We start from the raw sequence: 25,379 nt of genomic DNA on the forward strand, positions 1-25,379 counted from the left end.
TGAGAGTTCATTTCAGTTAGTATCCATAATTTTAAAAAAGTGGTTGCTCAACTTCATGTTCCCAAGAATTCAAATGCGAGGCAAACCTGTAATGAATATTGCTGACTCTACAAGCATTATGAAGTAGTAATACAATTAGCTTGTTAACTTTCATGTAATTGAATGCCCACTGAAATCTAAGTCATCTTTTCAATACATTGCATTAATACCATCCCAGTCAACACACTAATGTTGCCACAACGTTGTAAGAATGTTGTATTTATGATGAATGTTGTATGTAGGGGGACAACGTTGTGATAACGTTGCATCAACGTTACAAAAAACATTCCACTGAATACACTTTAGTTTGGATGATCACCACCATGAGCACCACAAGCATCAGATCGGAGTGTTTTGTTTAATCTGAATTTGTGTGTGCACTGACCACCAAACCTTATATTTCCTACAGCGTACACTAGATGGCAGTGCGACTCAAATGCAAAACAAACATAACTTTTAGTAACACAAATAAGGATACTTTCGATTGTAATTAGTGAAAAAATGTGTTTTACTATCCTTCGAAAGATGTGTGAATATTGAAGTTGTAAGGAAGATCAGAAAATGAAATGTGTTGAATACAAGTGAAACTCCCATGATAAATATTTTTATTCTAGACTATATAATCAGGAGCTAAGTACTGCAAAAAGAAACTGATTACCAGGTTAGTTAGAGATTGGTTAATTCATCACAATCTCCAGACTAACAATTGCCTATTGTGGTGGAGCAGGAAAAGTTTTTATAATATGTAAAGAGAAACTGTGACGCATATGTATTATATGCAAAAATGGGTTGGCAAGAGTGGTAATAGCTTACCATGCGAAATAACCATATTTTAAATATGCATTGTTATATTCATAAATTACACAGGCAGCAAGGTAATGTTGCAAAAAGGTCGTGGCAACGTTAACCCCTGACATACCTAACATTGCTACATAATGTTCAGTATATGTTGTGACAACGTTGTCAACCAACGTTGCAGCAACGTTGAAAGAAATGACCCTTAAATGTTGACACAACGTTTCCACAACGTTGTATCAACATACATTCAACGTTGTAACAACGTTAGGTATGTTAGGGGCTAACGTTGCCACAACGTTGTGGTAACATTACCTTGTTGACTGGGATCCAGCATTAAGAAATAGCAGAATTGCACTGTTATCCTGTTAACGATTAAATTGTTCTTAAAAATTACATACATTTGCAAAATTTCAATCCTCAAAAATTACTTTTGAATTGTGGCATGTGGAATGAACCTTAGAAGTTTTCTTTCTCTAATTCTACTTTTGAATTGTTTATGTCTAAACAATTTTAATTGTTTGTGTCGAATAGATAGATGGTGAACATGATCTTGTGGCAAACATCAAGATTTCTACTTTCAAACTAGGGTTAGTTTAAGTAGTTGTAGATTCCCTAGTACTTTTAATGTTAACCTTAAATAAGTACTAGCAATACACAATTAATAAAATTGTCTATAAAATTGTCTCTCAACTAGATAATAAAAAAAAAGTCTTAAATACACATGAATAGAGCAATTATCTAAGCAATGCCCTATTTATTTCACCATTTCAATCAGTTCTTCTATGATCTTCAGGGAACCATTAGGAAGATGAGGCAAGAAACAGAAGAGTATAATAAGGAACATATGAAACTAAACGTTTAGATAAGTTAAACTTTTCTTCCTTCTCGGTTTTATAAATTTTGCTTAAACAAGGTACAGAAACCAAATTGAAATAATTGCATCAGTGTGGAAATAAATTTCACTATACCGTTGCATGAAAAATGTATATTTTAAAGTACTTTAAAACTTACAGTAAAGTACAGTATTTATGGACAATTTTAAATTCCCCGGCAGAAATACATTGTATTTAATGGCAATATTACTTCTCAATATTGGACATTCTTAATAACGGACGCGGACACTGAAAACTACATCCCAAACGCAAATAAAACTTCATAACTGACAGCCTGTAAGAAAACAGTCTCAATTCCTGAATTCCAACACAACAACGGCCAGCATTTCAAACTAGCGTGCATTGTTTCATGTTACACCAAATGTATTTATTTTTAAAACTGCAGACAGTAGACAGTATTCTTTGTGGTTATCTTGAGAAGTGTGTCATTTTGAATGCAGTAATTTAGCAAAGGATTACATGTGTGCTGTATTTTCTTCTTTGAAATTTGTAATGAATGTAGGGATACTTTAGTAAATTTAAATTCACCGTATGTAGTACAATATTTTGTTCCTTGAATGTAGGAAAAAAACAACATTATGTTCGTAAAGTATGTACTGTCTATTGTGTAACATCCTACACTTCTTGCTGAATAGCGGACACTTCTTAATAACAGACATTTATTTTCCCCCCCGAGGCCTGTCTGTTATTGAGAAGTTTTACTGTGTTTTTTTTTAATGTGTCCTTTGTCTAATATCATCCATTTTTTTCTTAATTATTTGCATCATTTACTAAGAAATGCAATCACACTATATTTGAAATCACAAAAGAAAAGAAATAATTTAAAACTGTAATCTATTCTAATATTCAATATATAACCAACAGTTCCCAGATATTTAATGGTATATGGTATATTTAAGTATTGCCATGTTAACAAATAATAGTAATAAAATGAATAGTAGAGGGGAAAAAAAGGACAGAAAGTAACTGGTATTAAAAGAAACCACATGCTGTTAGATGCTTGATTATGGCACACGAGACAGCATGGTTAAGTATGACTTAGCATCAAAAAAATACTGAAAATCAATACTGAACATACCAAGTATAAGACCTATTCGACAGTTTGGATTTTTCCATGCACACGACATTAAGGTACCAGTAGTATCATTTAGAACTGCACAAACATCGATTTTAACATCCTAAAAAAATGAAAAATAATTATTTTAGAACATAAAATAATAAAAACATGAAACAATAATAATACACAAAATAAAAACAAATCAAAATAAACTTTTTGCTTTTTTTCACTATTTCGAGTCACATCCTTTTGAATTTTCTGGGAATTGCTGCTTTCAGGTGACATTTGACATGTGGAACTTACCAACAATCAACCCTATTCGGCAGTTGGGATTTTTGTAGGCACAAGACATTAACGTCCCCGTTGTATCATTCAGAACTGCCATAACATCTATAAGAACATCCTGAAAAATATGTTTTGTGCTTGTAATGGTAGATTTTAAAATCTAGGACTGTAAAAGAGAACTGCATTCAGAGGAAATTTGATTTTTACACATATACACGATTCATGTAATAAAGCTGCAGAAAAATGAAATAATACTCTGGAAGAGGTGTAGTATAAGGTCCCAGTGCACATTGAAATCAGTTTTGACATTTCTACAGGACTACACAGACAAAAACTATTGAAGCTGCATTGCATACATTAGGAGATGGATAAACAATTTAGGTTCTTCCTGGAACAGTAATATTTTTTTTAATATATCAGCAGAACATCTTAACAGTAAATTTGAATTAGTATTTACTGGGATTAGCAAAAATATCATAGTAGTCCACGACTAAAAAGAAATACACTATTTGCATTGTAGCCTGACTCTTCATTCTAACAACTTCTTATTTATTATTATTTTACTTATTTATCTGTTAAATCATCATCTTATACAAATGAAATATAAATGAACTCTGGTTTCTATTGCGAAAGATATGCAGATTTAACAAAGTTGTTCTGAATTAACAGTACCCTTAAATTTTCTCTTCTGATATCTGCATTTGTACACTCCTGTTCAGTTAATGTGGCACATGCTCCAACTGCCCACTTTATATGAACAGGGGTGTACCATGAATTTAGTTATTTTCAATTTACATTACAAACTACTCCAAAAGAAACTCATGAAAGAAACTCATGATAGGAACTTGTAATAGAAATCCCACCATTTATACTCTCATACACTGTAAATGAGAAATAAAGTTGCTTAGCTAATTTAACTTAATCACACTTGATGAATTATTTGGACCTTTAACCACTGGATTTAGTTTCTATACCAACATTTCAGAGACCTGTTCTGTCTGTCTCCACCTTTATGGTGGTGTATTATGTTTATGTAGACATGTGTAGGACAATGGTAAAATATTCTCTGAAGAAGGGAAGTTTTACAGGGTGAGTCAAAAAGAAAAAAAACTTTTCACAGTTATTATGACGTAACCCAAGTAACCACCACCATTGGGCCAACATCAGTTATTACGTGGGAAAGGTTGGCTTTACGTTGGTTGGCAAATTGACGTTGGTCTTACGTTGAGCCAATGGTGGTTGCCAACGTTTGCCCAACCATGGAAACGTGAGTCAAAATCAGTTTTATAAACAACTTTTTAATGCTAAGTAGACAACTTTCAGGAGAATACTGAAAATTCTAGAGTGTAAAATAAGTGACATATAACAGTGTTTCTTTTCGAATATTTCAGTCACAGCACTTACTGGAAATGTAATATATTTTTAATGAAAGTATAAGCTATTTTTAACTTGCAGTCACTCACCAGACCTTTGTCAGCCACCATATGGATGAAAGATGTGTTGGGAATTGCTTATTGTTTGTTTATTTTGCTCTAGTAGAACAAGAACATTCTTACAGGTATTATTGTGAAGGTGGTTAAGCAATGTAATGTGCAGACTAAATTCCATGAAAGGTGGAAAACTAAACTCTAGAAGGTTTTTGTGCTACCACTTGAAGGTTTGGTGCCTTGAAAACAATGATACCATGTGACTGAGAAAGTGCTGTGTATTTCTTTTTAATTTCATAAATAACTTGAACTATTGTTTACATTTGGCCTCACAATAAATTATGTATGTATCAGAAAACAAACCTATTCAACGTAGTAAAACCATATATTGGCCCAACGTAGTAAAACCATACATTGGCTCAACGTAGTAAAACCATACATTGGCCCAACATAGTAAAACCATACACTGGCCCAACGTAGTAAAACCATACATTGGCCCAACGTAGTAAAACCATACATTGGCCCAACGTAGTAAAACCATACATTGGCCCAACGTAGTAAAACCATACATTGGCCCAACATAGTAAAACCATACATTGGCCCAACATAGTAAAACCATACATTGGCCCAACATAGTAAAACCACACGTTGACCCAACGTAGTAAAACCACACGTTGACCCAACGTAGTAAAACCACACGTTGACCCAAGGTAAAAACCACACGTTGACCCAAGGTAAAAACCACACGTTGACCCAACGTAAAAACCACACGTTGACCCAACGTAAAAACCACACGTTGACCCAACGTAAAAACCACACGTTGACCCAACATTGGAACCATGGCCAAAATTACCGTTTGCCAACAGCATTTTTTTGCGTTGGGCCAACTGTTGGCCAACCAGTTTCAGTACGGTTCGCCCAATGTTGGACCAACCACTTTTGGTTACTTGGGAACTATTTATGAAAGAAAATCAAACAAAAACATCAATATAAAGAAAAAGTTCTATTCCCACTTGGCACACTTATGCTTCTTTGCCGCTGCTCGCCAGGATCGCTAGTGTGGCAAAATGGTGAATGACCATTGTGTGTTGGAGTTAGCGAAGACTGATTCAATTATAATAGTGCAAGGACATTTCCAATCGCGTTTCGTAAGTAATCCATACTAGTTTATTTGTATTAACAGTAGATGTTCTTCAGGGATCGGGGATGGTGAATTAACCAAAATGCATTCGGAAATGTCTTTGAACCATTTTGATCAAACGAGTTTTCCCTAACTCTAACATGCAATAAATCTTCTGCTGCTCACTCCTCATTTTACCAGAGTAGCGATCCTGGCAGAGCATCAGCAAAGAAGCATAAGTGCGCCAAGTGGGAATAAAACTTCCAGAATTTTTCTACATATTGATGTCTTGTTTGATTATCCATCATAAATAGTTACATCATAATAACTGTGTAAAATTCTTTAATCAATTTTGACTTACCATGTATTGGAATACAATAAATGCAGTACTTTGGCATTCACAAAAGGCAGGGGGATAAATTATATCACCCAACTGCCCCAGTTTTCCTAAGCCAAAGAGGAAATGAGATTCATTAAAAAAAAAAAAAAAGTACCTTACATTACAATGTACATATGTCCGATAAGTCCCTGTACGCCTACTTGCATGTATCCTGTTGTGACAGTGTTGAAAATTGGCCAGTATTTGGCTGGTTGGCAATGATTCAATTTTCGTGGTTGGCATCTCTGCTCTGAAGGTTACATGCAACGCTTGTTTGAATTTGTATGTCAGTTGTTGCACCATGGCTGATGTGGGTGGACAGAGTTACAGTGCTGAGAAATGGCTACTGCACAAGGCAAAGGTTGTATTGTAACAGTGTTATAATGTAGGGTTGCTATATTTCGTTAAGTGAGAATTTGGGATGCTTCTGACCAGGTGCCTGTAGTAGAGGAGGAAGAACTGGACCCAATAAAATAGTATGTACACACCATAATTACCACAGATTCATTATAATATCCTTCACACTTCTTAATAAACTGAAATCAAATTTCGAAGAATAGCATTAAACTTGCACTTCCTTTTCGGAATCATAATGAACTAAATTTCTATCTCGCAATGTCGACATTTTGTTTGAAAACTACAGACTAACTAATGAAAGGAAATAAAAGTAGCCATATTACTAGTTGTCAGCAAGTGCATTGAGCGGTGCCATTGTGCAACACATTCTTTTAACTCGAAAACTCTTGTATTATTGAGATGGAGCAGTTCAACATATAGATTGTTTTGTAAAATGAGCATTTAAATAACTAAATTCATGAATGTACATACTGAAGTCTTATCTGTCATATTGCTCTATTATAGGATTTTAGTGCATCCCGAAGAAACTGTTCGCAGAACCGGATCAAATTATACCATTCCAGGACTGTTCCAGCAAAACTGGGATGTATAGCAACCCTAGTCATATAACAGGTGACACAAAAGTAATCATCCTATTTGGACTGAACTTCATTGTGACATCTTGTTTATATCAGTAGTGTTTTGTCAGTTAAATAGAAGATACTCACAAAATTTATTGTATGCAAAAATTAATAAGTATACCCCACAAGAATGTGGAAAAATTGTGACAATATTTTTAAGGGATAATCTATCTGTATCCGGGCAGAGTAAATAACCTCGTTGGTGATTTGCCATGCCCCCCCCCCCCCCTGATTTATCTACTCCGGATTTTTTTTCCTTTGGGGATAATTGAAGTCATTGGTTTATGTGAATAAGTCAGACATTACAGCATCAAAAGGACAATATTCAGCATGAAATTCAAAACATTTCCCAGCAGATTTCCAACACCATGGAAAATGCAATAAAAAGAGCACAAATTTGCATTAATTCGAATGGTAGTATTTTATGGGATGTTATCTTTAAAAATTGAGGACATAAAACTTACAAGTATCAATAAAAGTTTGTCACAAAAAAACCTACTTGTTTAATTTAAAACCCAAGTTATAGGCTAAGAAAATCAGGTGACTTTTGCGCCACCTTGTATATCTCAGGGTAATATGTACTATGCAATAATGTAGGCGTATGGGAACTTCTTGGACAAACTGTATATTTCTTTTTCACCACACATTACCAACATATGTGCTCCAACTTCACAATGCTTGCTTACCCCTCTCCTTGCAATTGCCTCTTTCAGCATCTGCACAACGTCTTCATCTACAACACCAGAACAATTGAACCCTTTCGTCCAAGTTACTAGCCTGGCCTTCGTTAAGCCTTCTTGCCGGCAAGGAAAGCTGAAGGTGAACCCAAGTGGAAGCGTCTCAGTCTGGACATCATGTTCTTCCACAAAGTTTGCTAGGCACTCAGCTATGTGGTCGAATAACTGGAAAAGTAAAAGAACACACATGTTATATGAAAATGCAACAACAAAGGGAATTTAGTGGCTAATTTATAGGCACTATAAACTACAGGGTGATCACAAAGTGGGCGACCCCCCCCCCTTTATTTTCGACACTACGATGGTTATAGCTGAATGCTTCATATGAACACATACCTGTGTCATTGATTAACCAACTCTGGGACATCTTGGAGGCCCTTCCGAACGTTATTGAGGGGAACTTCAACTCCCGGAAAAAGGTCTTATTTACATTTCCATCGCGAATTGTGCCAAAATATGGTGCAGAGTTTGTTCGGCCGTGCTACAAAAAAGACAGTCTCCATACCGATGTTCGGGACTCTTAAACCATCAGGTATGTGTTCATATCAAGCATTCAACCATAACCATCGTAGTGTCAAAAATACAGGGGGGGGGGGGTATGCCCACTTTGTGACCTCCCTGTACAAACAGGAAAATAGGCACCCCTAGTGAAAAGGCAAAATCTGCACCCTAATAATGAAAATTGAATACAAAAAAATATATTTAATATGTAGGTAACTTTCAGTATTGATCAAGTGGCTACTGGGTACACTTGCAGCGAACATGTTCTTGTAAGTTTCTATTTAATCAATATACCACATGCAAGACCAGGGTTCGAATCCTGTCCTGGACATGGGCATTATTTGTAAGTGTCCGTTCATCAGTCTCATCACTCATCTCCATCTTTGCAATTAGCCAAAAGTGACAGAAAAGCAAAGTAAAATAAACCAAATCAATCAAGTGCATTGATTCATTCAGCAGAAGACTTCTCTAATTCAATCGGCAGGTTTAAGAAGGGAATGAAGTCCAAAAAATGGCAAAATGACCTTTGTACTCAACATCATCTGAAAGTGTCACTCTATACGCGAGTGTGAAGAAAGATATAAAAAGCAGTCCCTGGAGGAAGATACAGAACCCTGAAATCAACATAAGGTGTAAGAAGGAAATGAATCCTGGACCTTATACAGTTTTCTTCTATTTCCCACAAATTTACTTTTTGGACTTATTCCCTTCTTAAACCTGCTGATTCAATTATAAATCCTTGATTAACATAAGAGTAAATGATAATTTCCCTAACCTTCATCTGAAATGGCAATATTCTCCTTGATATTAAATTAAGCATTCATCAATGACGTCGACTTATATGGGCCTTGGGGCTCAAGCCCACCCAATAATTTGCCTGTTATTATATTTTATTTTAGAAACAAAGTCCCCATTAATACAAAAACGAAATATTTCATTAGGCCTTGGGGCACAAGCCTGCTCAATAATTTGCCTGTTGTTATATTTTATTTTAGAAACAAAGTCTCCCTTAATACAAAACAAAATACTTCATTCTCACAACTTAATTACAGACTTATCCATTTCATAATAATTTGTTCCATTTCCAATATGATACTTGTCAGTGTCGTATATTTACAGTACTTGTGGTCACATTGTTATTAGTACAGTAAGGGAGGAAAGGGCCCATAACCAGGATGACGATCGACAGGCACTAAAAACTCTAAAAATAGGCAAGCAAAAAATCACAGAAAAGACAAAATAGGCACAAAAATTGAAAAACATCTTCAGATTGTAATTTTCCTGGATTAGGCACTTAAAAAGCAGTTATCTGCCAAATAGGCACTTACAACTAAAATAGGCAAAAAGAGCCACTATAAAAATTCACGTTTTGCTCTCAGAAAGGACCTGAAATCGTTTTTAAATGTAAAAGCTTAAATTTTCTGACCAAGGAACAAAAAAGCAAATCCTCAACCAACTTATGACATTTCTTATTTTATTAAAATTAAAAATGAAATCTAAGAAAAAGCCCAACTTTTCTGGCCAAGGAACAAAAAGGCAAATCTTGAACCAACTTATGACATTTCTTATTTTATTAAAAAAATCAAAAATCAAATCAAGTTCAGCCCACTCAGTTTTTGATTTGATTTGATTTACTTCGCTTCTTGTGCCACTTTTGGCTAATTTGCGAAGATGGGGATGAGTGATGATATGATGAAATTGATGAATAGACATGCCCAAGCCAGGATTCGAACCAGGACCCCTGGCGACCCACCCATTTTTTTTTTCACAAATTGGCACCACTGCCATTTACCACGCATCAGCTTAGGTCTTAACATTCAATGAGTGATCAGGCTCTCATCTTTAAAATTTTCATTTTCACTCAGAGGAACTTCAAGACACACATGTTGATACAGGTTTTACCTAATTCTAAAACTAAATGAACATACCTTTTCTCCTGAACCAAGCATTATACTCTGTGGAACAGCATAGATTTTGGATTCCATTTGAAACATTCTGTTGTCACCTAGTTGTATAAGCAATACCCTAAAGTTTGTGCCTCCAAGGTCAAGCGCCAAGAATTTGCCTTTCTCTGCAAGTAGAAAATATTATATTCAGCACAATAGTTCATGACACACAACAAAACTGTATGAAATAAATAAAATGCAGAATATATATATATATATATATATATATATATATATATATATATATATATATATTGGTAAGGGAAAAGGTGATGTGCTCTCTAAATACACAGAAATTCTTATTATGAAGAAACTAATAAAATCAAGGTGCTTTTTAGGTGCATACTTAGTCATATTTTTTATAGATTTTCTGTCATATTCAGCATATTTTCGGTTTTTCAAGGAATATACAGGCATTTTCGAACTGGATTCGTTCTTACTCCTATGTTCATTCAAGTTGTTGAATTTTTTAGTTATACGTCCCAGTTTACTTCCTGAAAAATGGTGAACACCACTCTCCTTGTCTAATGGAATGAAATCAGAAAATGCACTTTCGCTCAAAATAACCGAGCAAATATTTGCTTTGCTTATCGTTGAATTTCTTCAAAGTGTATATCACTGTTTATTTTCTGCAAAATTATGAGAACTACCTTTCTCCCCTATTACAATGCAGTGCACAAAATGGACTTTACCCCAAAACTGAGTACAAGCACTCCAATTGTTTCGCCACAAGCAGGTAGCTATATTAGCTATTCTATCTCCATACTACAGAACTTGAGCCGAATGACATTGTATACTTTAAATATGATCTCCTTGCGTCAGCTGATGTAGAAGGACGCTTTACTCAGTACAAGGCTTTGCTTGCTGACAATAGGCAATCATTTTTATTTGAAAATTTACAGAATGTATTCATTGTACATTGCAACACAGGGCTCATAAAGTGAACTAAAAATAGTATGTGAAAAAATCTCAGCATATGTTTAAATATTGGTGTTTGAAACAGTTCAGTTGTAAAGGCATATTTTTTAAATTACAGTGCATATTTTTTTTAAATTTTAGGTCAAAAGAGCATTTTTTCATTTTGCATATTTTGGTGATATTTAGGCCCTAAATTTCCTAGTCCCATTCACAGAGTAGCTCTGGGGAACACCCAGCATATAATCAATTGGTACAGTCACAGACACTTCTGGGTTGTAATGATTCTGCTGAACGATTCTGTCAACGGTATTATTACAAGCCAGAAGCAGTGGCGGCAATTAGAGGGAAAGGGGAGAAACTTCCCTTGCCTCCTCAATTTTGGCACCCAATCGCCGGCTTGTCCAGAAGTGTACGTGACTGTACCTGGGGACAGTGGCGTGCCCAAGGGGAAGTTGATGGGGGTATTAACCCCCCGTTTCGTCCAGTATTCCTAAGAAAAAGAAAGTCAAAGGTAGGAAAATATGACAAAATGCGGGCTGACTACCAAGAAAAAGTATACATAACCCCTCCCATTCGAAAATCCTTGGCAGGACACTGCCTGGGGACAACCCTTGGGGAGGGCGGTTGAAGAATGATGTTGAGATCGAGAATATGCGGAGCTCTCCCTCCACCCCACCCAGCATGTGCCCAATTAAGACTAGAAAATCCTGGAATTGGAGAAATATTGAGCTAGGCTAGATTAATTTACAATGTGATTTGTTGAAGGTTAGGTTAATATTTGTGTGTGTTTGTGTTCATGAATGGGGGTTAAATGGGAGAATATGGAAGTGGCAGAGAGTTCCTTTCCCTTACTTCCCCTCCTTGAAAACTTGCGTTCTATGCTCCTAACAAATTTTGCTCTAATATTTGTAGTACAGTATGGAAAATTTTATATTTTTTCCTGAATTTCGTTCGGATTGAATTTTATAGTGAAAATAAGAAAAATTCTGTGCAATACCTTGTTTTGTAAAAGCAAATGTTCAATAATTGTGGCAAAAATGATAATTTTATACGATTTTATCAATAACAGAGCTGCCCCTCTTTGGCATGTCAAAATACTAGTTACACGAAGAATTGTTCCGTTTTTTTTTTATTTGATTTTGCGTTTCTATGTAAATCAGAATTTTCAATTAGGCTCCGATGGACCCCTTGCCCTTCGCCAGCCAAGCCAAGTTTTGGAAAAATTAATCTTCTTTCGAAAAATCGGCATTATCTTCAAATTTGGAAAAATTTCATCTGTTTAGAATTCATTCCAGTGCATTCACGTGAATTTTCATGTGGCTTGGTTTCGCTATTGTCTAGATATCTATGATGGAAAATAGGCTTATGTAACCACGAAACTATTGCGTATAGGCTATCTACACAACAGCGATGAACCATGTGAATGCTCTAAAATAAATTCTACGCAGATGCAATTTGAATATAGTGGTTGTTCGAAAACTGCTTGGCTGTCACGACCCCCTCCCCCGCCTGCGGAAGGGTCCCCAAAAAGCGTAAAAACGTCACAACTGCCTGGGTAACGACACCTGCTCTACTATTGAAGGTCTCCGATTTGTAATTTACCTGCTCCGTGACGTCAGAGTTTTGCCATTGGAGGACGCGTATCCTACGCCCGAAGACGATACCGATCGATAAGTGGGTACATTTCAAGGTCTAGGTCTCCCAGCGAAAGTGTTACGCAGGAAGGTTCTTTTTCACTGAACCTTGCACACTCGCTTTCTTAGTTCCTGACTGGGTTCCCACAGAACAGAAAAATATTGCTGCAGGCAAGTGCTGGAAGCTTGGCTTATATATAATTTCCGCCTCCCCTTGAGCACAAGTACATTAAAGCGATAATCACGCTCGTTACCTTACTAAATGGGCACGTTAGCAACCAGGGTTGTGCTTTTGCCCTCAAGATACCAATTAAATAACTAAGCTCTTGCTATTTTGTGTCAAGGGCTTTGATGTATATGCGAACAACAGTGACGTCAGCAGCTCGGAAATTATTTGCAGTTTACCAGCAGTGTTAATTTACCCTTGCTCCTTATTAATATTATTCCCAAACCGTTTTGAAACTAATGTACTGAGGTAGGAAATAATTAGCTATTTTGACCTAAATGTGTAAAACTCTTTCAACACGATTGGAAGCGAAAATAAAACCATTGATATTTTTGGTATGAGTTTATACACTCCTGTTCACATAAAGTGACATTTTATAAGGTTGAACAGTCGAAGTATGTATCACTATCTGAACAGGAGTGTACATAATCATTTAAGCGGATCTATATTAATTATGTAGGTAATTAGATAACTATAATTAGGCTCGGCCTGTTGGGCTCTTAATAAATAAATTTAATATTAGCTAAGGATGTTGTAGGTAGGTTAAATAATAGGAATGATAATGATGAAACTCATATCCTTAGGGAAAAACTACTATTCTATTCGCGGCAAATTTAAGTGGGCAAGAGCATACACGCTAAAAAAAAAATCACCAATATATAGGATGCAGAAAAATTATAACAATCTGATAACTAGGAACAAAAGCATCGAAATATTGTCTATCAAACTAAAAGAATATCGAATACATATTCTGAACACACTTTACTGCGAAGTAGACGCAGTAAGTTGAAAATCTGTTTAATATACAGGGTGTCGCAATAAAATGTATAGACACTTTGAATGACGCGCATTGGCTAAGGCAGCCTATAGCATCCCCTTCCCCGTTGCTCAGGGCTCACCCGCAAAGATACAGCTCGTCGATTCTAAAGCCCGCACGATCAAAAAACCAACTCGGAACGCAGGGAGGGCCACGTGAACCTTGAACCAATCAGGTTGATCCAGTTTCTATAGCGACTGAAAATTCTTGATATATACAACATTGCCAAACTCATGCCTCAGAGCAACAGTTGGGAGTCCAAGGTGTGGCTAAGACTATACCGCGTTTGTTAGAACCTGTCCCGTTTCCCGCGCTAGGGATCGCTCGACAGTTTCGGTGCCAATGAGAAACGAGGAAAAAATCGTCTGCTGGGCAGCGAGGAGCGAGGCGCTTACGTAGACGCTCTTGCCACGTTGCGTATTTTAATTGGCTGCCTGGCTTTGACTTTCCCCAGCAGGAAAAAAACCAGCGTTCAGCTAACGCGGGAACCGGGACAGGTTGTAATAAACGCGGTATAACGGTTAGCAAATGAAAGGTTCTCTCATTCTCTGCCTCTCCCTGGACTGCGGGCGAAAGGTGCATGTTGACAGCACAAGGTATAATTTAAGACAGGTCAAAAATCAGGCGTGTGGCAACTCCGCTTTTTTGCACTTCGCAACTCTCACATCTGGAGGCGAACAGTCTGGGTAGCTTCCTTCTTTAGCGTTTATCTATTAAGCTTTTTGGTTGACGAGCAAATGGGCGGTGCTTACCTTGACCATTAGGAAGATCCCGGACGTAAGTGATGAAGCACTTGACGGTGGATTTGCCGTGGGTGTCCTTCCCGAGGCCTTGTTCGATCTCGGTCCTCAGCTTCTTCACCACCTCCCCCACCTGCTCGTCCGTCAGGATCAACTCCTGGCACTTCTCGCGAATCTGCAAAGAGAGGGAAACAATGATAAGTTAGAAAGGCATTTCAAACAAGGCCGATTTCAATCTGTCAAATTCTGTTGAGCCGATACCACTTTGAACCGAAAACCTCACCGATAATTGAAAATTATAATTAAAAGTTATTCAAAATACTCATTAACAATAGTTTGGAAGCATTCCACACAAATTATATACATCGATTTTACTTTAAAATATATACATAACTCACATTAGAATATTATATATATATATTACATGTCATGTCATCACAATTTTTTTCACACAAAACTGGTGCAAAATAAAGAAAACTTTGAATTTTGCATAATTTCCAGGTTAGCACAGCGCCCAACGGTGCTAGGGGTTCCGGGTTCGAATTCCGGTCTGGGCATGGTGTTCTTTGCGAGTGCCACTTCATCAATTTCACCGTATCTTCACTTATCTTCACCATCGCGATTAGCCAAAAGTGGAAGAAAAAGCGAACTAAAATAAACCAAATCAATCAATGTAATGTAACAAGTTATTTTGAATGATTAAATCTAATGCGCTATATTATATTGGACAGTTCCTTATCGTGATAAACTGATAAAGTGAATGACGACGGTTTTGGGTTGAAATTAGCCAACTAGGTGTCTCCGCGCAAGAGATGCATTTATTCATTTAAACTTTTTGTGTGTGTAATGATTAGGGAACGGAACTTTATGTGCTAAAAAACTTAGAAATATTTAATTTTTTATATGTCATAAATGTTGAAAATATGTGATAAAAACAGGAAAATATGTGAAAAGTAAAAAATATATATATATATTTGGTAACAAAAACAAAATATTACATGCATTTTAAACACCTGAAATTAGTTTCTAAATGCTTACTTCTTAGCGGGCTATTTTTTGGAAGAGTTGCAGTGGATCACCATAGTTTTTTCCAAATTTTGCATTGTAAATCTGTGACTATTATCTCTAAAAAGCATCTTATATTGTGAGAAAGATCGCTCCACGTCACAAGAAACATTTGAAGCACGAAATGTCACTAACGCTGAAGTTTTCCAAAGCTTCCTCTTTCTCTACTTCACCTTCCAAAACACGTGCAATTTGGCACAAAGTTTGAAAACCTTGATTTTTCCCAAAAATTTCAGTACATTTAGACATTAGCACTTGAGGGTTAGATCCAATGGGGGTAATATTTTCCCCCAATAGGATCGTAGGCGAGGCGCCAGAAGTCTGCCAGCGAGCGTGTTCAAAGACAAAGCAAACCTAACACTCTCGATATGAAAGAGAGGTGCCGAGAATAAACATTTTTCCTTCGATGATTACGAGGTAGCTGAAGTCAATGAGCGATTTTATGTATTTAAAATGAAAATTTGAATAATATGTATTTACATACGGAAAACTGAAAAATATGTGTTTTTATGTAAAATAAAATTTGCTGTGTTGACATATAAGGCTATGATCAGAATTTTGGCAAAAACGAGGGTCTCTATCTTATCGCAGAAAAAAACAACATTTATTTACCTAAAGTTCCGTTCCCTAGTAATGATTACATGAAATTGATGAAGGGACACTCACAAAGAACATCCCTGTACTTGCTCCCCCTCTCTAATTTTCAGGATTGTTAAAATTTACAAGCTAATATACTTTTGTCAACCTCCTGGGACCCAAGGAGCAGAGTAGTGAGTGACTAATTAGTATTTTTTTATGATTTCGAAAATCTAACAATTATGTAGCAAAATAATCCTAGGCGCTATTTTTATGGGATACAAAACTTTTTGAATTTGTCCCCACCCTTAGAAAGATAAGCCCGAAATTCGATTCTGGCCCCTCCCCTCAAAATTAGGTCACGCGTTACACCCATGTCTGCAGGTATCCCAAATTATATTTTTCTTGAATGTCAATATATAAAAGATATAAATAACAATTATAACCTTAACTTCATCATGTAAACAAATATAATTCAAAGTGGCCTGGGTTCCAACTCTAGATAAAATCTTAAAAGACACCAGGAAAAATGAAGCTAAATTCCTATTCACTAGTTAGTTTTCACGGATTCGTGCGTGGCAAATATCACAACACATTGCAAGGTTTTGTTTACGTAACAGGCTGTCACTTGGTCGCAACACAAAACTAAAAATGTCATGGCTTTCGTCTTGTGTATGGGCGACGTGCCGTATGACGCGCAGTCAATGCTATCGACTTGACCTGCATTCGTACTTCTACGTAATCCACTTCCCCTCGGCACCCACCTTCAACATTGTGGAACCAGCCATATCTGGAAGAGCGATCGATATCAAACTGGGAAAAATCCATAACAAACGCCGATTTAAGCATTTCGAAGCCATGTAATCTATGCATACACAAAAATTTAATCATACCGTGCATGGTAGTAGAAGCATATTGGGTATATTGTGTTTCTTTGCCACTTAAACCAGAAAAAACAAAGCTACATACGTCATGAATGAGACCAAAGGGGCTCGGTGCACACACCCTCTGAAATCTCGACCCTGATTGGTCGTTGGAACACCACGCACTAGATCCACCCATTTTCCAGCGCGATGACGCAATCGACAAAGATGCTTGCAATGCATACTGCTACATACGTGACCCGTTGCTGAGGCTGACACATTCCTTTCATTTCTTGCACAATTACAAGCATCAATATATTGAGAATGGTCTGAATCTGAAGAATTTCAGTTTTGCGCAATACGTTTCGCATTCATTCAGTAAAAACTTCCCACTTGCTTGGATTCCGCTAGGGATTTTAAAATACGAAAATTTCAGTGCCATTCCCATTTGGTTCAGAAACCGGGTGGCTAAAAGACAGTTACTTCTCATCACTTACAACGCAGTGCAAATATTTAAATGTCCCCATAAATGCTGTGGCGAATTTATGTGGAGATATGCATCTAGCCATCACGAAATATTATTTATAACAGTAAATCATTTCCTTGTACATATTTCCTAATTCACTGCATATACAGTAACTGCTAATCATATTGAAACTCAGCCACTCCAAAAATAATATAAAGGGAAAAATACGATAATATACCTCATTACAGGCACTTGCAGTGGCATGTTAATGATTGGGATTGAACGTTCTAGACATATTTCATAGTTTATGTTTCTCGACAACATGTAAACCATAACACTGGCCTGCATGGGTTTGGATGACTCGTAGATGATTGTTGTCTGAATAATTTCAGCATGTCGATTCCAAAAATGAAATACATTTTTACCCATCACGTCTAGTTTTTTCTTTTTTATTTATTCAGAAAATAACATTATATTAACTGTCTTAAATTCACAATAAAATGTGTAGTTTCATCATTTCCCCAATAGATGGCTCTGCTTAGATGGTGGTAAAATATTGGTTTTCTACAATACAAATCCTCACATTTTGAACTATAAATGCACATAGAATAGTAAGTATTCAATCCACCTTCTATCTTCACAAGACACATTGACATGAAAATTGTAAACTTTGATTACTTAAGTTCCATTTTTGAAGGGGGTACGCAATCAGCTCTGAGAGTAATTTTTCATAAATGGTGTACCGAAACAGACTAAAATTGGAGCCGAACTCCGCTTGAAAATTTGAAGTGCACAACCAGACATCAAGAAACTGTGTCGGGCTATGCAGGCACATCCATCTCATTAGAAACTCCGAATATTTACAATACAAACTCCAAAATTGTGCTTGACAGTCTGTTTAAAAACTTATTTTTATTCTTTATTTTTTCAATAACTCTGGAAAAATATGTGAAAATTAAACTTTTTTTATGTACTTCTTAGCATGCACACGTTTCACATTTTTATTTTTGTAACTAATTATAAAGATTGTAAACGTAGGAACACCCAATAAAATAATAAATGTGGGATTCTAACGTATATTTGTTTACCCTCTTTCCACATACAGCCCAAATGCCATTTTGCTTTATTGCAGATACACACACACTCCCCCAACATATCAAAAACGCCCCACCAATCAGGAAGCCAAAACAAAATCCCCAAAACCCACTATTCAGAGAAAACCAATTGGGGGGGGGGGTATATTAGACGTCTAGTTACAACTAAAGGGTACAATGAGAAAATAGTTTCAGAACCTCTGCTCTAGAGGGTATTCTGAACGAATTTAAATTTTCAGAATTGGAACTATCGCAGCAGTTTTTTTCGAAAACTGCTTGGCTGGGGCACGCCAAAGGTGCAAAGGACCCCGCTTACTTCATTGATGAAATATTTCCAACAATTTTCGCTGGAGACAACATGTTGTAACAATACATAATTTATCTCTAATTTGATCATATACCTGTATAAACGCGATGCAGATCTTTGCAACACTTGTTCCAATGATTGCAATCTTTATGGGGTTCAATGTGTCAAGATATTAATTCATTATATAATCAGCTGTGCATGTGGGAAACATTTATATATAATCAACTGTGTGTTGGTGGTTGTAATTTTGATGAACAGAGTAAATCGCTACTGTAGTTCCCAAGATTTATTTATAGCAATTGCAGTTCATTTATTGGTATCGTAATTGAAAATAAGTAAATTGTCCAAAAATATTTATTACTGTAATTAGTCTATGCACTGAGAGCAAATATGTATCTAGCCTAGGATAAGGACTTCCATCCAATGCTAAAAATTATGCACCCTCCAGCTAAAATGTATATTTTCAATTCTGGATATTTTCTTCGTTCTTCTATCTCTTGGGTTAACCGCGACGATGAGGTTAATACAATCATGCCTGACAGTAGGGGCGATTGGGTTCCAAAACTGGGGGAGGGAGTGGAAGGACAGTCTGCTTTCCCTTACTAGATAAGGGAACGATGCAGAAAAATATATCTTGGACTTTGGGGCCAAGCACAAAGCTCAGAAGATTATCATCCCTATTTTATCCATGAATTATAGGATACAAAAAAAACGAAAAAACACTGTTTCAACAAATCTCATTTAGTAAACGAGACCTGAACCAGGTATGGGTCAAAAGACCCGACTGAACAAGACTGCTGCTTCAGAACAACACGAGACAGTCATGGGTTATAAAAACACCCTCTCTATTTGCTCAACCTGGCACTATTCATTCACAACTATCACGTCCGTGGTAAAACGGGTCATTCTTTCCCTCCGGTTGGTCTTAAAGCAAAGCAGCCTTGACAAAACGACCGTATGATTTAATTCAAAAGAAAACTACATGCGTGGAAGAAGGTAAACTATACCGCTGATGTTCAATAATTTGATGCGTGCTCTTCTGACGAACGAATGTCTAGCGTCCTCAAAACAGGTCTCGTGAAACGCGGAAGCGAATCTTTACTGCAACAGGATGCTCTTCCCACGTAAATAAAGAGAAATAGAGGTATAACTAAGGTCATTTTTCAATCGTCCTTGGAAAACTAGAATGAAATCTCTCGCCGCGTAATTTTGATCTAGAAATGTATACTTAATCCAACCTTCCAAACCATTGTAATTCCCCCATCGAGTTAAATACAACCTGTGTTCAATAAATACGGTGAAAGACTGAATGAATGCTTTCATGATTTATTTGCAGGAAAGGTGGTACATGTATGCAGGAATACAGCTTATTGTCCTTCAAAATAATCGCCTCCAATGGTAATGCACTTGAGAACGCGTGTAGAGGTCTCGCATACTTGGGCGAAGGCAGCCTGTGTGATGCGGTTGAGTTCAGCGTTCACATTGCGTTGCATGTCGGCAATGTCCGAAAACTGTTGTTCTTTTAAGTGTTTCTTCAAGCGAGGGAAAAGGAAATAATCGTCAGCGGCCAGATGTGGTGAATAAGGGGGGTGATTGAGTACAACAACCTCCTTACGTGCCAGAAACTGCAGCACGGTTATGGCGTTATGGAGGCGTGCGTTATCGTGCAGCAGATACCAGGATCCATTTTCGGTATACTGGGGGCGCACACGTCTGATTATCTTCAGGAGGCGATCCAAAATGTTCACGTATGTGGCCGCATTCAATGTCGTGCCTTCTGGCAGGTATTCTTTATGAATGATCCCTCCAGCATCACAAAAGGTAATAAGCATTGTCTTGATGCGCGACTTTTCGCACCTAACCTTTTTTGGATTTCGGTGACCCTGACGGAAGCGCTTGTACCACTCGTACACACACTTTCCCCATAAAGCACTGTTTCCATACACCTGGCGCAGCATATCGTGACATTCCTTGCCGTTTTCCCAAGTTTCAAGCAGAATTTCACGTTCGTACGTCGCTCCATTTCACCCATAACAGCGTCGCTGCACTACACCTTACTTCCACAACGCGTACACACAAACTACACGTCTGGACAACCTCACGACTTCGAGAACAATGACTGACAGACCTAGGGTTTCACTGACCTGACCGTCAACCAGTAGTACCAACTACACCGCACGCCAGCAATTCATTCACCGTATTTATTGAACAAAGGTTGTATATTAAATATATATAAACATTTACTTTTCCTTTAAAGTTTTAAATTAAAATTAACATACTGGACGTTGCATAATTAATATCAATTATATGCTACACTGAACCTGTAGGTAATATGTAGTATTTGTACACAAAAGAAAAAAGTTATTTTTATTACCTTAAATGTTTATTGCTGAAATAATAACGTATCTTTCTTTATTTCACTTTACTTTTCATACACGTAAGTAAAACGTGGCAACAGTAGAAGCTTCATAGCAGTTAATAAGTTTTTAGTCACAGTCCACTTTATGGGCAGACAGAACGATAATCGGGACCAGGGCTAAAGCATGACGCCCCCTGAGACGCGGCGAAACACGAAAGTATCAAATGGTGTAACGCCCACTACAGGAAAACTCGCGGAACCGAAGCACGGAATTTCCATGCCAGAAATCTGCATGTTATCTTAAGGGTTATCGCCACTTAGACGCCGGAAGCAGAACTGTTCCGTTCTGTTCCAGCGCGTCAAGCTTTATGTGCCTCCACCGGATGCCGAAGCCTGGACCTCTTTGTTATAAGGCGACGTTACAACATCAGGGAGGTCATTACCGTGATGCAGTGAACAAAATAATGTGTTATTCTGCAAATATGTAGTTTTTAAGAGGTTAGCGTGGTACGAATCGAATTTCTGGATACTTTAAATACAATATTATTTATACAATATCTATATCCTAAAATATTAACTTCCTGGCAAGACGACGTGACGTGTGTTGCCTAACAACGGCGATAAGTGGATTTTAATAGAAAATTTTCAATGACAACTTCTACCAACGTTGCAGTATTAGGCCCACTTTAGACGAAAGCATTTTCCTTAACATTTGTGCCATGACCAAAAAGCCAGAAAAAAAAAAGTGAGAAATCTTATGGCATTTCAGATGCCACGGCATATTTCATGACATTTCTCAAGGATAGGCTCGGTCCGTAGCATTTTTCGTAGCGTAACCAATCAGAAGCAACCTCTAGGTCACGTGTGCACGTGCAATGGCGGCCGCGTGAGATGTAAACAATGTATCACTTCAAAGTTTTAAAAGCCGATAACTATTCAACCGAGAGGAATAACGTTTCGTATAAAACGTTATTAGATACAAAACAATGGCGCTGCTTAAATACATACTTTACAACGTTTACTGTGCACGTATGGGAGAGTATTTTAGTTGTTTCAAATGTAAACACCGTATACTCAGCATAGATGTTGTAAGTCGACGTGCCTTTCATGCTGTACGGTATATGTTATACAATGTAAAAGCTAGCCTAAAAGTTACACGAAATGCTTGCGTGTAAAGTACTATATTCTATAAGATTTTTGGAAGCATTTACATAGCATTTATGCTAGCAAAAATGTTAAAATGCTTTCGTCTAAAGCCGGCTTTACGCAACACACAACACGTTGCAGGGAAGCGAGTATTTCAGGATATATGTGTCTCATTTTTATTGCCGGCGAGTGTACGTTATGGAGTTTCAAAAATAGTCCTAATCTATGTGAATTCTTATCGAATAGGATAGTTCTATAAAAATAGTTCACTGTACGAAGGTAGCAGTCCGGAACCGAAAAAGCTCAGAGATCATTGTAATTGAAGCACAAGACGTGTCTGCAACTGATTTTTAACATGATGAGACTGAACAAAAACATCTGCGATAAATTTGACACCCACCAAGGGAATGCTCCGAAGCTTTGCTTAACGTGACGCGAGTTTTTTTTTTTCAGTGGTTGGGTGAACTGGGGAAGAATAGATACCAGCGCGTAAAAGAAACCACGTCAAAGCTTTCTTTGCCTAGACAAGTTATATATTCCAAGGCATGCAATACGTATCATTGTATGCATGTTTTTCTTTCGTTGCATCACAGAATAATTGCTTCACGACCCTCTTTCGAGGTATGTAAAACAGGATGACGCAAAAGAATCCTCAAGGGCAAAGCATTGAGGAATGGCTGAGAACTTCCAAGCATTTCCTGTCCCTTTTTCTCTCTTCTATGGCTGCTAGGCTAGTAAAGAGACTACTTAAAAAGTCTGTTGCACAACTCGTGGTTCCACATCTAGGAGAAGTCACACACATTGCGTGTCCAACTAAACATTCCTGCGTAAATTCAATGCCGTAACTCATGGGCGTGTGTATATATAGTTCACATAAGGGGGGCGGGGTTCAACTTTTGGTATGATTAGGGTTGCTATATTTCATAAGTGAAAATCCGGGATACAGCTGACCTGAAGCTTGCTGGGGAGGGAAGGGGGAGGTGCTGAACCCGACAAAGTTGTGTGAATGTACGCGTATATATCCATTATCATATTCTTTAAACTTCTTAAAAAGAAACAGAAATCTATTTCGAAGTATATCATTGACATAGGCGTGCGCGCAGACCCTCTGATTGGGGGGGGGGGGGTCAAAGACTTGATGAAAGTTCAGTCTGGAAAGAAAAACCTCATTTTATCTCACTCTTAGTTTTATTGCATTGAGGGTGTGTGTGTGTATATATTATATTATATTATATATATATATATACATATATATATATATATATATATATATATATATATTCAAATACATTACATAATCAATTCATCCTTCTCATAACAAATCAACAGAAAAAAATTATAAATTGTCTCTGAAATTTGCGCGCACCTCCGAACAATTGATTGGTTGATTTGTTTTATTTTACTTCGCTTTTTGTGCCACTTTGGCTAATTTGCGTAGATGGGAATGAGTGATGATATGATGAAATTGATGAATGGACACTTAAACATCCATGCCCAGGCCAGGATTCGAACCAGGGACCCCTGGCGTCGTAGCGCGATGTGCTAACCACTCCGCCACGGGGGCAGCTCGTTGAATTACTGTTAGTTTATAATTACATGAATGGAGTTTTATCAGATTCACGCTTTGTAAAAACTATTAAAACTACAACGTTGATGTTCAAGGTGAACTAAAGATCACAGAAGAAGATTGAATCACAATACGATGAAAAGTGCATCACGATATACTTTGCTTTCATTACTTTTTTAATAAGGGACAGTGATTCATACTTTGTATTTATTACTTCAAAGTTTCTTGCTTTGAAGAAACTCTTACTTCTATCTTTGGAGTGATCAAACTACTGGAAACGGTAATGGCGACTGGGTGCCACAAATAGAGGTGCAAGGACATCGGATTAACATAGAGGTTCATCATGATGAACTCTTGTCTGTACAGTCAATTATACTACACGAGTGGTTGTATGACAATTTACAATATGTGCATGCAGTAGCAGCGATTGGGTGTCAAAACTGAGGGGAGGGGCAAGAACTAAAAATTGGGGGGCAAGAACAGTTTATTTCTCTTGGTAGACAAGGTTGACATTAAGAGACCATAGTGCGGGTGGAAAAGTTGAGGGGGCAGCCCCTCCACGCCCCCCATAATCGCCGCCACTGTGTGCATGGTACTTTACAAAAGATTTTTCTAGTCAACAAGTGATGATAATGTTTTATCTTTATATTTTCTTTTCTATTTGAGGACATCTGAGGAGCGGGGTCTCGAGCTTCATACTCTCCTCAAATACAAAACAACTATCCCTCTAATGATTTCAATGAAAATTGACTACCAAGTATCCACAAAGGATTTTTGTTAGTAATTGGAAAACTTGCCATGCAACGAAATGTGCTTGCATAACACAATCTGATAAAATATACCACTTTATACAAGATATACAAGAACGTAGCAATAGAATAAGTAGATTCACCTTAAATAGTAACTAGAAATTTATGACCAAGCTGAGTCCAAATTTTACACCTTTTTGTTAATATAATTTACTTTTGACCTTCAGCTTGTTTCACAAGCCAAGTGCATATTACATCTCCTAGTCATATTTTGCAATTCAATACACGACTACCGCTTCTTTCGAAGCTCAAAAATACCCATCGCACGTCAAAGATCACACGAAATCAATAAATCTATCACAATTCCAAGATTTGGACAGGCATAAGGTCAGTAGAACAATTGGCGGCATTTTTTATTTTTTTTATTTTTATAATATCACACATTTTCACCGATATATCCTGTAAGGAAAATATTGAAAATATGTTTTACAACGGAATATGTAGGAAAAATCCATTCATACCGACATGACCCTTACACCATGGGGTTTCAGAGTATATCCCGCATGAAAAGGGAAAAATTGTTTATTTTTTGTTGTTCAATTCGTAAATATATCATTTAAAGAACTCTTTTTTTCTGCAAAATCATAATTATTCGTTAAAACACTTAAGACGTAACGTTCGTCTCATTGCAAT

The 25,379-nt window shown here is 37.0% G+C and overlaps 1 protein-coding gene across 5 annotated transcripts in view; it reads right to left on the reverse strand.

Moving 5' to 3' along the window:
* The window catches only part of Hex-A (Hexokinase A), a 142,733-nt gene that overhangs the window by 18,874 nt on the left and 98,480 nt on the right, over positions 1–25,379 (reverse strand). For 4 of the 5 annotated variants that reach the window (XM_083143044.1, XM_083143046.1, XM_083143047.1 and 1 more), the window contains exons 2-5: positions 14,507–14,669; positions 10,142–10,284; positions 7,662–7,877; positions 2,809–2,908 (exon numbers count right to left, since the gene is read on the reverse strand). In XM_083143044.1, coding sequence (XP_082999170.1) covers positions 2,809–2,908; positions 7,662–7,877; positions 10,142–10,284; positions 14,507–14,669 — 622 coding nt within the window. Of the gene's footprint in view, positions 1–2,808; positions 2,909–3,090; positions 3,191–7,661; positions 7,878–10,141; positions 10,285–14,506; positions 14,670–25,379 lie in introns of all 5 variants that reach the window. The other variant, XM_083143043.1, reaches the window with a different exon arrangement.

Source organism: Lepisma saccharinum, chromosome 21 (assembly GCF_977018435.1).
Source record: "Lepisma saccharinum chromosome 21, izLepSacc3.1, whole genome shotgun sequence".
Classification (NCBI taxonomy): domain Eukaryota; kingdom Metazoa; phylum Arthropoda; class Insecta; order Zygentoma; family Lepismatidae; genus Lepisma; species Lepisma saccharinum.